A 13513-nucleotide genomic window follows, 5' to 3' on the forward strand; every position below is an offset into this window, starting at 1 on the left:
TATAAACATCACCTCAAACACTCAAATGTGTCACATGGGTCTATTTCAGCCATGGATTGTTTTTTTAAAACTGTATTTTTGACCTCTGTCTTCAGCAGACCTCAAAAATTTTCTCTGTTTTCTTTGTGGCTATAAACCTAAAGCCAGGCAGTCTGAGTCTGCCTACAGTAAAACACTCATCTGGGATTAGGAGCCATTTATTCATCTCAGCTCAGTAATACTATGAGAGCCCCGCTTCAGAATCCAATGAATATTTCACACTTTCATTTCATATGCAATCTCTGGTGCTCAGAAGTGTGTATTGCTGGGTATCATTTCGTATGCTTTTCTCCCGTGTGTGTGTGTATGTGTGTGTGTGTGTGTCTCACTATACAGTATGTGTGTTTTGGGGGAATTAGTGTGTGGCACTTTATTTGATCCCAGTATTGAAATGTGTATTTTATAGTATACATTTGGTCTGATATTTGGTTTCTGTGCTGCTAGAGTTTGTTTTGTGCAGGACAGCGAGTTCAGGACAAAGTTGAGACAAACCTGCCAAAAGTTGTCAATAAATACAGTATGTATCACTGTGGAGCACTCGCTCAAACGCATACACGCATTAATTTCCAGGTATTATAACCCCATCCTCGAATCAGAACCCTGCTAAACCAGCTTTACTTCTTGTGCCACTGTTCAAATGATCCCGTGCTTATCTGATCGTTTTAATTCCAGCTATACAGATATAGTGCTTCTTTTTTGATATTAACTCATTAACTCCATGCCTCCTCGACAAAGATTTAAAACTAAGATTTTAACAGTGAAGCTCCCCTCACTGGTGAGAGCAACGTGGTCAACCCAGCAAGGAAGCGTTTTGCGTACTCGTTAAAGCGAATTAAAATGTAACAAAAGTCCCAAAATAATCATAATCGAATAATAAGCAGCCCACTAGCTGAGAACTGAGAAAAGTACGAATCAGCACTGAATGTTAGGCCATGTGAACAACTACACTTAGACTTACTATTGTAAATACTGAAGTGCCCTGAAATGGTGATACATTCACTGACTGATGTACATACAAAAGTTCATTTGATTGTGATTTGAATCAGCAAAGTGACTCCTGATCCCCGCCTCTATTTTCAGCCTCTTTCAACCCAGTCATAGATAAGTCGTGCATAATAGTGTTGCCAAGTTGTCTATTTATTAATACATATCTATTCTCACTATTTAAAACTGCATTAATGAATCTTTACCAGCCGCGCTTTTTCTTATTGTTAATGTTTACTACTAACCAAGAAAAGAAAAGTCGTTACTGTCATGTTACAGCCTCATTTTATTTATCTTTTGACAAAAAAAAAAAAAAAAAATTGTGCTCAATGTCAAATCCCCCTGTGGTAACGAAAATGTTATCAAATATTAATATATCTCAAGGTGTTATATTGAAGTTAGAAATTCCAGTACAACTCTCTCTCTCACACACACAGTCTCTCTCTCTCTGTCTCTTTGCTGTTGCTGTTACGTTAATCACAGTGTCAACAGTATTCAGCTTAGATTTGCGCAAAGTTGCAAGTGATGCAAATATGTTACTGAGTCCGACCTTAGCTTTGTAAAAGCCATGACTTTTACAAAAACATTACCTAGGTGCTTATTCACACATGACACCAACATATTAAACTGGTATCACATCACCATAATATATATCTCCATAGACACAGCAGAAACAAGCACCTTCTTAAAGAAGGGGCATCTGTCTTTGTGCCAACTGTGGACCAACTGCCCTGAAAGTCCTTATAAAGTACATTTGGGCTACGTCCAACAAAGATTAACTTTATAGTGTCATAGTGAGTTGTAAACTGAGAATTCAGACACTTATATATCACCATGATTTTGTGTCATCCCTGACAGTTATGTCGCTCAACTGTTCGTATATATAAATTATGGAGCATTGCGCTGTGGGATTGTTAGATTAGAGTAGTGTGCACCACACACTTTTTTCAAGCCATTATAGAAATAAGTGCCACACGGCGAGTGACAACTAGCCAGCAGCGGCACCAGTGCATGCTGCTCTCTGACTCTCGACAACACCATGGCAACAGGCTCTCATAATAGTAATCCCCTAGGTCAGTTGCTAGTCTCCTGACTCTGTTATTGCTCCTGTCACTGAGTCATATGGCCCCTGGGCTGTGGCTTACTGTGTCATGTAACCGTCACTCACACACACACAAAAACACACACACACACACACATATACTTGAAACATTAGAGCTCATCGGGAAAACTCCTCCAGGAGAGAGAACAATCTTGGCTACAAGATATTTTTTTTAAAATGTCACATGGGAATATTATTTCTTTACTGTAAAAACAGGTCTGTGACTAACCTTATAGCAAAGGATTCTAATTTTTTTTTTTTTTTGCTATTCGCACACGAACAAAAATTATCTTAGTTGCAACACTTAAAAAATTGACTGTAAGAAATATCATTTTGACATGAACAGAGGCTCAAGTCCTGTTTAGAGAGAAAGAGATCACTTCAGTTCTTTCCAAAGGTTCCTACAGCCCCGAGAGAAATTGCCAACTACTGCAACTTTGTTCTTAATTAGTTCAGAGAATCTCCAACAAATCCTGCAGTATTTATACATGCTTAAAGGCATACAGTACGAGTCCAGGACAGGGAAATATACTGTGCATTACATTTTCTAGCCAGTAGGTTCTTCAAGTTTTTTAAGCTGTGACCTAAATGAAAAATTCAGTTCACCACAGAACACGGGCTCATTAAAACATGTTGATACTGTTTTAATGTGCGGAGCCACCAAGAGAAGGTTCCAGATTCATTTAAAGTCCTAAGCCATGGTTCAAAAAGCCCTTAATCTAAGCCATTTATCACATTCTTATAATGCTGGAGTCTATGTGACAGTATGTGAAAAAAAAAAATAGACTTTCCAAAGGGGAAAATGAAAAATGACACATTCCTCAGGGGGAAAATAAGAAAAACGGGATATATGGATTGAGTTTGCAAAGTCTCCAAAAGTGAATTGCTAATGACACTGCCTAACGCTGAAGGCAAGTTAAAACCTTTTTCCCTTTGAATTTTGCTTGTGAGGCAATATTCTATCCAAGGGAGTGGCTTATAGGCCACTGCAGCTCAATACTCCCGAGTGGGAACACACACACACACACACACACACACACACACACACACACACACACACACACACACACACACACACACACACACACACAAAATTCAAAGCAAAGATACCTGCTCAAACATTCATACAGGCGCACACACTGTTATGTGACTAATTAATAGGTATAAATCAAAAGGATTATATGCATCATGTGAGAAGTATCAAAAGGATTAAAGAGATAAAAATGGTTGACTTTTATATACTGATTTTGTAGCTCTTTGCAGAGAAGAGCTACAAAATCGACATCAACACCAGTATCTCTTTTTTGTGGAGTGCCTGGCTGGATATGTAGTCACATGCATGTCTGTGTACTCTGCTTACTCTTGGTCACTCACGAAACACAACATAGTGATTAAAGGCTATTTTAGTCTAACCTCACATGTGTTGGTTTCACTTCACAGGTATTAACTAAGAGGGTCGATGTTATATAGCTGTTTTCTCTCAGCTTAAATTTACATAAAAGCACAGATTCTTCTTTATAATTCCGCATCTGATGTTTTTTTATTGAATGAAGTGAAATTAAATGGAGTAAAACTGTCTTGCCAATCTCTTTAATTACTTTGGTGGCCAACACGGGCAAAAGCGCTACAACGGCCTTGACATTTTCATTAGAACATGCTCCAACTTCAGCTCAAATTGTTTTTGTTTTTTTTCATTTGCAACAAGCTTAAATTGTTTTTTTTTTAATAATGTTTGTGTCTTTGAACTGTCATCAGTTACCAAGCAGCAGCAAGTTTCTCTGATTGGAAATGCTTTAGGTCATTGTAGCACATTTTTTTGGCCACGATATTTATCAGATAAAAAGCAGCATCAAACACAAAATAATAAATTCCTTTAAGAGGTTCTTACCTTGTCTTTGTCTTCTACCAGATCACTGAGAATATCATCTGGGTCCAAAATCCCTCCATCACAGTATTCAACATGGTGAGTCCGAACCAGAAAGTCTCCTTCCTTCAACACAGGAGACAACACATGTAAACCAAAAAATAAATGTGTGAATAAAACTGACACTTGTCAGTCAGAGTGTAACCTTTTGTTTATCAGGAATAAGGACGTTATTGAGACTAGCGTAAGCCCTGAAACTCCCCTCACCAAGTTAAGAGCCAATTCTCTTTTAATATTCTATCATGTACCTTAAACTTAAACACATAAAACAGTACAGCATTTTACTTTCTCAGTGTGATTTATTTCCTATGAAAACAAGAAACTGGGAAAGGACAGAACAAATGGAGGCATCATCACAAACAAAATGAAGACAGGCCTCCATTACTGGTCACCACCTCCTTCCCACTGCTCATTCATATACCTCTCTGTTGAACTCCTTCTCCCCACTGCTCCCATTCCTGCCCCCTTCTTTGTTTCTTTCCCCCTTACATCTTCCACATCTTCCCCTAGGTGCCCTGTACAGATTACAACTCCAGCCTAGCCCTTTCTCTCTCCCTCCTCACTCCCCTTCTCCGCCGCGTTGGGTCTGTGATTAATGACATCGACACTGCACCGGACAGCTGACTACATAGAGCTGGTTGTTGAACAACATATTGAGACAACACACACACGCACAAGCACACATGCACACATGCACATAGAAAACCACAAACAGCCTAAGGAAAGGTATGACTCAAAACCTTACAGGGTGCTGCTCCATTAAATCACTCTTTCGGGGTCAGGTGCCTGTCAATGCTTTTCAAGAACTCTCATCAGGGAGAGGCTACGATAGAGCAAGGTGCTCTGGGTATCACTGTGAGGCTCTACTACTACAATAAACTCAGCTCTGCAGCAAAAGAGTCCCTTTGCAATAACTTATTTACATTTCTTAAATGAATATGACAATTTAAATGTGTTTCTTGTACATTTATAAATGAGATCTAGTGAAAAAGATGACTTCCTTTCTGATGTGTTCTAAATAAAAATTTGACAGATCAGGAATAACTATGTTTGAAAGTTTAAAGCTGCTTAGCTGTATACAAATGTTGATGTCCTAAAGGAGTTTTGGACATGTAACTTAAAGGTCCAGTGTGTAAGATTTAGGGGAATTGAGTCGCATCTAGTGGTGAACTTTGCAGATTGCAACTAGTGGAATCTTCTCCTCGTTAGAATTTCTTCAGTGTTCACTAATCAGGAGGTTTTTACCAGGAGCCAAATTATCCGCAGAGATCTATTCCTCTCCAAAATAAATAAACCATAATAAATTATTTAAACCGGTAATTTAACTGAACCAAGAAGTTTCACATTAAAAAACGTGGGTTTTTTTTTTTTGCAAGTGGCCCTATCTAGAGCCAGTGTTTGGTTTATCTGTTTTGGGCTATAGCAGAAACATGGCGACGCAATGTGGTGATCTTCTCACACTAGTAACCCTGTAGATATAAACAGCCCATTCTAAGGTAATGAAAACACAACTATTCTTATTTTCAGGTGATTTTACACTAAAGAAACCATACTTTTCATTTTGTATTCAATGTTCTGTCAATATATCTCCCTCTGCTAAATATCTGGGATGTGTCTTCTTTGCATCAATGAGCCTCTCTGCTCTCGTCTTTGAACTGTTCAGGCATAGTGCTCGAGCACCAACTTGTATGTGCCAAGCCAATGCAAACTTGCCTCTGATCTGGAGGTTTCTTCAGCGACCTCTAAAAACTGTCAGCAAGTAGAAGATCCAGGCTAGAGTCGGGTCATGTGAGCTTGCCATTAGCGAGTGCAGTATGGCAAATAGTATGACCTAAGTGTTGTTGCCGTGATGATGCACTTATTCTAAAGTAAAAATAATGCTATTTACTGGAAATCACTGATATTTGTACCGAGATGTGGTCCAGTTTTTTGGTGTATTACTTGAGAAAAAAATACAGTGTTTCATCTAGAGTCTAGTCATTCTTCAGTGGCACCTGGTGCCAACTGATATATATCAGTAACTTACAAACACAGATGTGTTTGCTTACTAAGATTTACATTTACATTCATCTTCTCTTTACACTTACATTTATCCCAAGTTAAATTTAGCCCAGGTCCATAAAAACTTTGTTTTTCCTATTATGTCCCAAAACAAAACATTTCAATGGATTTCCAACCATCAATGTTACACAAGACTCTGACACTGTTTTTGTTTATACTGTTAAATTGTCTGTCTCCTCCCTCCCTCCCTGCTGGAATTCATTGTATGACTCCATTGTAGCAATAGCTTGGCTGACACCCAGACCAGATGTATGAGAGAGAGATTTTCAAATATTGTGTTTACATTGTTTTATTTTCTCTTTTGCACAGTGTTTATCTTCCTTGAGCACTATCAATCAGGGTTTGGGGGCATATTAACTCTGAGACAAAACATGTAAATGTTTTTATGATTACTGGGGAATATTTCAGTGCCAAAGTGTCATGAAAATTATTTTCTCTGTTTTCTGTCCTCGGTGCTGCACATAACATCTCACAAAGACTAGCGTTTTTATTATGGCTTGGGCTTCAGAATGAGTCCCAGTAGTGTTGGACTTTGTCTGTACTGGTTTCCCTAATCTATCATCCCCACACAAACAGTGAGGCACTACACAAGCAACTTAACCATATATGTTTTGACAAAAAGACATGATGGACTCTCCCATGTATTTACAGGACTGTAAAATATGTGAGACAAGACCACAGAAATAACATTCTCCTTGTTTACTGTGAAATATTACTTCCCAGATAATATTCTATTAAGTGAACTCACAAGCAAGAAAAATGCCTTTTATGTCAACAAAGCCCACTCTTGTCATCACATCCACATCTAAGCCCTAAGGTGCTCCGCGGGCCCCTGCTGTGTAGAGTTCACACAGCAGACCATATACATTGTTCTTTTCATTTCAGTTAACACTGTGCCTTAGAGGTGCATGGTCCCAAAATAATTAGCAATACATCAAATTACAACAAACCAATTGACACATCATAACCATGGAGCTTTTGGGGACCTTTGGGATCTGGGGCCTCAGGGCAGTTTGCCTCTCAGCGTGGTTCATAATCTAGCACTAATGCAGTATAATGCTGTATCTGGGATGTAGTAAATCTGCAACTTTTTTTCTTTTGCTCTATTTTTGCAATGCCACTACGTTAGTGCTGAGACCATATTAGTGGAAAAACGCGATAATTTCCTTGTAATGTGATGTCATACAATCTCAGATTCAGAGATTGATTTTTTTTCCATTTCATGTGATTATGGGACATTTTCAGGCAGGAGATACATAACATTGCTATAGTTACTTTTGATTTTTTAAAGTTTATTACTGTTAAAATGATGGCATTTTGTCACTTATAAATAGATGTTTTTTATGTAATATGCCTTCAAGCTTTAGTCAAACATTTATGAAAAGAGTTGTGTGGTCACGCAATACTTAGCAATTTGACATGACTTTTGGATGCCTAAAACTTGTAAACTGCATTTGCTGTTTTGAACATTTTCTAAATAAAAAGGGTTAAGTATTAAAACATTATAAAAAAAATCACCAGTCAATCAGTTATTATATAAATCAGTGCATTTATCAGTTAATCTGGCAACCAGCTGGTGTAAGTTACAACACAATGTCTGGCTATCATTAGAGTGGTGTTTTAGTGTTAGCCATTGAATAATAGCACACTCATGTGGGTGCATGACTTCATTGAAACAAACTAGAAAAAAAGGCTTTTTTTAATATATATACTATGATGTGATAGACAGTTTTTGTAGGTCTCCTGTATCCAAAAGCCTTATTTCTTTGGTGACCCGCTCTTGTTTGTAGATCAACAGCAGCCTTTGATCTCCTGTTACAGTAGGCAAGCCACACAGCTAAGACGACAAGAGATGGAGAGGTAAAGAGAGATAAGAGCTGTGAGCACACTGATCTAATCTGATATTCCGAGGGGGGGGTACAAGGATAATGTGTTACATATTTGTTGTGAACTGCAGAAACCCTGTGCCTCCAAGTCTGGTAGTTTCAAAAGCTAGAGGGACATTCAGATATTGTAGGACTCAAGATAAGAGCTGTAAACACACTGATCTAATCTGAAAATCAGGGGGATTAGCGCCTAATACAGTGTTTTTCCTGATACTATTACAGATAATCTTAGGCAATTTTAGGTGTTTTACTGTCAGGGACATGATCTAGAAATGATTATTAGGTTGTAGTAAAATCCTACCAGAGTTAAAACACTATGTGGATTATTCAGTGTTGTCATGTGTGTGCTTAACCCCCGACCCCCTCCACCCCCCGTTCTTTATCTCTGCACAGTAAGCCTTTCTAGTCTGCCAGTTGACACAAGAGTTTGGTATGCTGTTGTCAAAACTGGAGGCGTTGCAAAGAAGTGGACTTGAGTACAATACAAAACAGCTATCTTAAAACGTACTATGAAGCTCATGTCTACACAAAATGAGAAAGGCATCCATGTCGAACACTAATAGGTTAAGTCTAAGGAAGTTCACATCAGTCTTTTTTTTTTTTTTTTTTTTTAAAAGACATTTTAGGTGCCAGAGATGTCTGGAATCGTCATAATTTCATCAAGCAACTCAGTTATGCCAATAACTTAAAGTGTTATTGCTACAAAGTACAATTACAGAGAGACAGTGAGTACTGATACAGCAACTAATTCTGTGGAAAAATAACAAAGTCTGACTAAAATTGTCCCTTGACCAATCTTGTGACCCTGCAATAACAAGCTTGTTTTCTGTGAAAAGCAGAGCCAGACAGTAGCTGGTGGAAATGCCATGGTGACCATTACTCACCATGTTAATATTTCAGCATTTCACATTTAGGCAGTGCACAAGGTGATTCTTCACTTATCTAATTAGGCAAAGTTAGGTTGATCTTGATGGTCCAAAATAGGGTTTCATTAGCATCTCAACTGCTTGTCAGAATTTATAAATTTTGATGTGTTCATTTTGTTTTTTTAACATGGTCTGGTTAGCAGATATGTCATGTAAAGTGATACAATAAACCAACCAGGATGATCTGTACACAATGCCATCCATTGTGGTACAATAATGATCTAACTACGGCAAGCTTGTCAGGCTAATTTGGAGAAGCATGTGTGCCATTACACCCCACATAACTTTGAGAATAGAATAAAACAGAACAGAAGAAGATAGGAAAAATATAGAACAGAACAGAACACAATAGAATAGAATAATAAAACAGAACAAAACAGAATAGAATAGAACAGAAAATAATTGAATACAGAGAGCAGAATAGAATATAACAGAACACAAGAAGACAGGAAGAAGATGAAATAGAATAGAATAGAATAGAATAGAATAGAATAGAATAGAATAGGTGTCAGGCCGGATCAACACATTCCTGCAGTTTGTGTGCAGAGAAAGTGGCACGCGTCTCCTCCCTGCCCCTCCCTCCCTCCCTCTCAGAAATAACTGCCTATGCGCTGGCTTCGTTCCAGGATGTTTTACGATTTTATCAGCTTGTTTGGCCACGCCTCATCAGCACTCCTGCCCTGGCTAATGAAACCACAGCACACACCCACATAGGCAGGAACTCTTTCATACACATACACATTACAACGTATACATACAAACATGAGTAAACACACTCATCATCTTACAAAAGGCTTCACAGTTTGTCTCTATACTTGTGGCCATATTTGGACCACAACACTTCTAGCAATAACGTTGTGTCAAATATAGATATAATCTAATAATGCACATGTATAAACATGTATTGCACTTATATTTTAGAGCGGTAACTCACTCACATTTCACTAGTATATATACATTGATGTGTTGATGTGATCCTGTTCAATATTACACAGATTACAGCAAACTAAACTTGGAACTACATAAACAAGCATCTATGAACACACAACTGCACACTTGTCTGTTTGGCCAAAAGTAATTAAGAAGTCTGTCAACAAGCTGATAACTTCCTGACAACTCCCGTCGAAAAAAAGCCCCTCTGCTCTCCTCCCTCCCTCTGTCCCTCCTCTGTCTCTGGCCACACTTCCACTTAGCCCTGCTGTGCCAGCTATTCCACTTTTTTACATTTATCATATTTGCTCTGATTTATTCATCTCCTCCCTGCTACTTCTCTACAAGAACCTTGTGTATTGTTGCTTTAGTTTTTCTGTAATAGTACGTTCATCACTCTTTTCCCAATTTTTGCTCTGCCTCCATGTTCATCCATCAAGAGTGATAGCTCTATATTATAGCTGTCAGCCAGCTGCTTGCTTCTTAGTTTTACAACAAATAATTACACATCATGGTGGGTTTAGTTCCCTGATGACTGAGTGAGGTGACTGACAATTAACCCAATAATGACACTTGCTGAGTGACAAGCTACTGACTGAAGACACCTCTCACTTCAACAGTCCACCTCCAGCCTTCAGCTTGGCATACTGTGTATTACAGGAGTGTCACAAACCCCTCTGAGTGGTCGCAGTTGAGCCAATCATCAAGGCATAGTAAATTGGTATTGGATATATTATACTCACTCAAGTGTTATTATTCATACAGATAATTGCATTGTGCCCTTACTTTACCTGCTATCTTCTGTGTTGTAAACACATAATGTCCACAGTTTCTGGTAACAGGATATAAGCTTAAAAAACTTAGCAGACAGCTAAACTGTCTTTTAATGAATCAAGGTCTAATCAGTCTTAAACTTGACTCACATGGTGCACATTGTTTTAAAAACATATCTATTAACCTGTCTGAAGAGACTATTAAATGACTGAGCTTGGGGTCACATGCAGAAAGCTACCGTTATCTACTACCAAACTATCACTATTTTTAATACTTTGCAATGGGAGCTCTGCGTTATGAACACCGCCAGAGTGACAAGGCGCTGGACTTTTTTTTTTTTTTTTCTGAGCACAAAGAGTTGAAAAATGTTTAACTTTGTATAAAACCATTGCGCTTAACACTGTCACATTAGCTGTTCAATTTCAGTGGTGGAGGGACAAATACTGGCAAGATTAACTGTAACATCTTACATGAACAAGTGCTGAATAACAACAATGGAGGAGCATTCTGTAAATATACCTTATCTATATGAATGTGTTTCCTCAAATGAACCCACACAGCCCAGCTTTCCCCTTATCCTCAGCAGGTACTCAACCATTCTGCAAACACATTTACCTTTGCAAATATTCCATAGCACCCAAACGCAACCAAAGCATCTGCACTGAAATAAAGCTGCACCTCTGACACCTGGTTCAAAAATGCTCTGGTGGACAAGTGGCCTGATATGACAATCGAGGTATATCCTTTATGTTTCAGTCCATTGCGTTGCATTTATTTTTAGCTTTATCTCAAATCGGTTTTCTCCACTAAACTATATTTTTATACTTCAGCATCAGTCAATAAGTTATGTTAATTTGCAAAAACAGGTAGGCCAAACTCAAGATTCTATTCAGTATTCAGTGAAGCGAGACTTAAGTGTTCACTGAAAAGAGCTCTACATGAGCTGAGAGTCTACAGAAAACTTAGAGGAGACTTTTCAGTGCAGTAGTATAACAAAAGCCTACATAAAAACACTTCAGCAATCTCTTATTGCCTTCGACTTTCTAATCCCATATGTCTCCTCTATCCCCCTTTGGTTCTATACTGGGTAACACAAAGGGGTATACAAATTCTAATAATTAGGCTGCCATCAATGTGAATCTAAAAGGGGGAAAAAAATCAATGGAACTAAAACACAAAATAAATCCTCTCTGAAACTCAACTTAAGACTAAACCTCACGAATCCCTTCACTAAAGCATAGCTTTAATGCCTATGCTAAGTGTTAGCTCCTCTTAAGCACCACCGTAGGAACTCCTAACAAAGCAGCTGATAAATGGGACTGCCTGTGTCAGTTAGCTACAGTGGATGCACGCAGGGACACACAAGATAAAAAAAAAAAGGTTTTTAATACAAGCAGCATACTTTCTGAGTTAGGATGAAGCAGATAGGGAGGAGAGAGAGCGTCAGACAGAAAGCAAGCTGTCTATGTGACAATTTAAAAACATGATTTGCCTAGCACTGGGAGGCAGGATTAGGGACTGGACTGCTCTACAACACACACATATCCTGGCTTCCTAATCCTGCCACACATTAACAGCCATAATTACACAGCTACAACAGATTAGTGTTGCAGGGAAATGACTGAGTGAAGGAAAGAGAGCGAGAAAAAAAGTACACAGAGAAACAAATACAAAGGGAGACGAGCGGATGAGATGAAGCAATTAAGGAGAATACGTATTCTCTTTCCCAGAGAGGAGGTACAAGGGAGAGGAGAAAGAAGTTGAGAAGACAGTCAAAGAAGTTAAAAGGCAAGTACAAGAAAAAAAACAATAGGAGAAAATTTAAAATGTCAAACAACAAACATGGAGAATAGAAAGAGGCCAAAACTATCAAAAAGTGGGAAGAATGAGGGAGGAAGCAGAAGTAAAAAACAGAATTGAAAAGGGGAATGTAAACACAGCAAGAGGAGGAGAGACTGTAAAGTGCTGACAAAGTGTGGGCGAGAGTAGGAAAGAGAGAAAAGAGAGGAAGAGGGAGAAAAAAAAAAAGAAGAAGAGCTGTTGGAAGGCAGGCCAAAACACACAGTGTGCATGTGCTTAACAAGGCATCTAATTCACACATACAGGAAACAAAGTATTTAAACACTCCAGGACCTAATCGATAAAGCAGGGAGGTGCATCATTACACACATCATTGCTGCAGGGAAACACACCTGGAGCACTCATTCTGTCTAAAATGTTGCTGCTCTTGTGTTAGAGCAGAGATGAACTGCACTGCCACATGGCATGCATTAACCTTTAGATTTTGAGTTTCGAAGTCACACTGAAATGTAAATCCATTTCATGCTAATAAATCAGTGTATATACATCCTTGGTGTTTGTTGGACTTGTGTACTTGGTATTAAATGTGCAATGTGAAGACTAATTTTCAATCAAAAAACAACAAAAAAGATGGGGCTGTCATTGCAGTCGGTGCCTCTCGATTAGGATTCTTTCGGTGTTTATTGTTCAGAAGGTTTTTTACCAGGAGCCGAATTATCTGCAGAGGTCTGTTACTCTCCAAAACAAACGGCCCCAGTGATTAACCTCTAACACTTATTAAAACAGTTTCACATTAAAAATCAGTGTTTCTTCTACACTGTCTGGCACGGCAGGGACTGGAGTTTGACTGCCGCTGACATTTAGTCAGCTTGTTTCTCTGACAACTCAACATCGAGACGATGACGCATGTGCAAAGTAGATATGACATCACTGGCAGGCAATGGCGATCAAATGATACAGATAATGTCCTTTATTGAAATTAAAGATTTATCTGGGATTTTGTTGTTTGAAATGTTCAGGATATTGTTGATACACAACTCAACAACATACACAGAACTGGTCTTTGGCTTGGAGAAAATAAAGCATT

General features: G+C 38.5%; 1 protein-coding gene across 1 annotated transcript in view; it reads right to left on the reverse strand.

Moving 5' to 3' along the window:
• The window catches only part of LOC121948859 (partitioning defective 3 homolog B-like), a 255453-nt gene that overhangs the window by 238729 nt on the left and 3211 nt on the right, over positions 1 to 13513 (reverse strand). The window contains 1 exon segment of the mRNA XM_042494371.1: positions 4014 to 4115. Within this exon segment, the coding sequence (XP_042350305.1) occupies positions 4014 to 4115 (102 nt within the window).

Source organism: Plectropomus leopardus, chromosome 10 (genome assembly GCF_008729295.1).
Source record: "Plectropomus leopardus isolate mb chromosome 10, YSFRI_Pleo_2.0, whole genome shotgun sequence".
NCBI lineage: Eukaryota > Metazoa > Chordata > Actinopteri > Perciformes > Serranidae > Plectropomus > Plectropomus leopardus.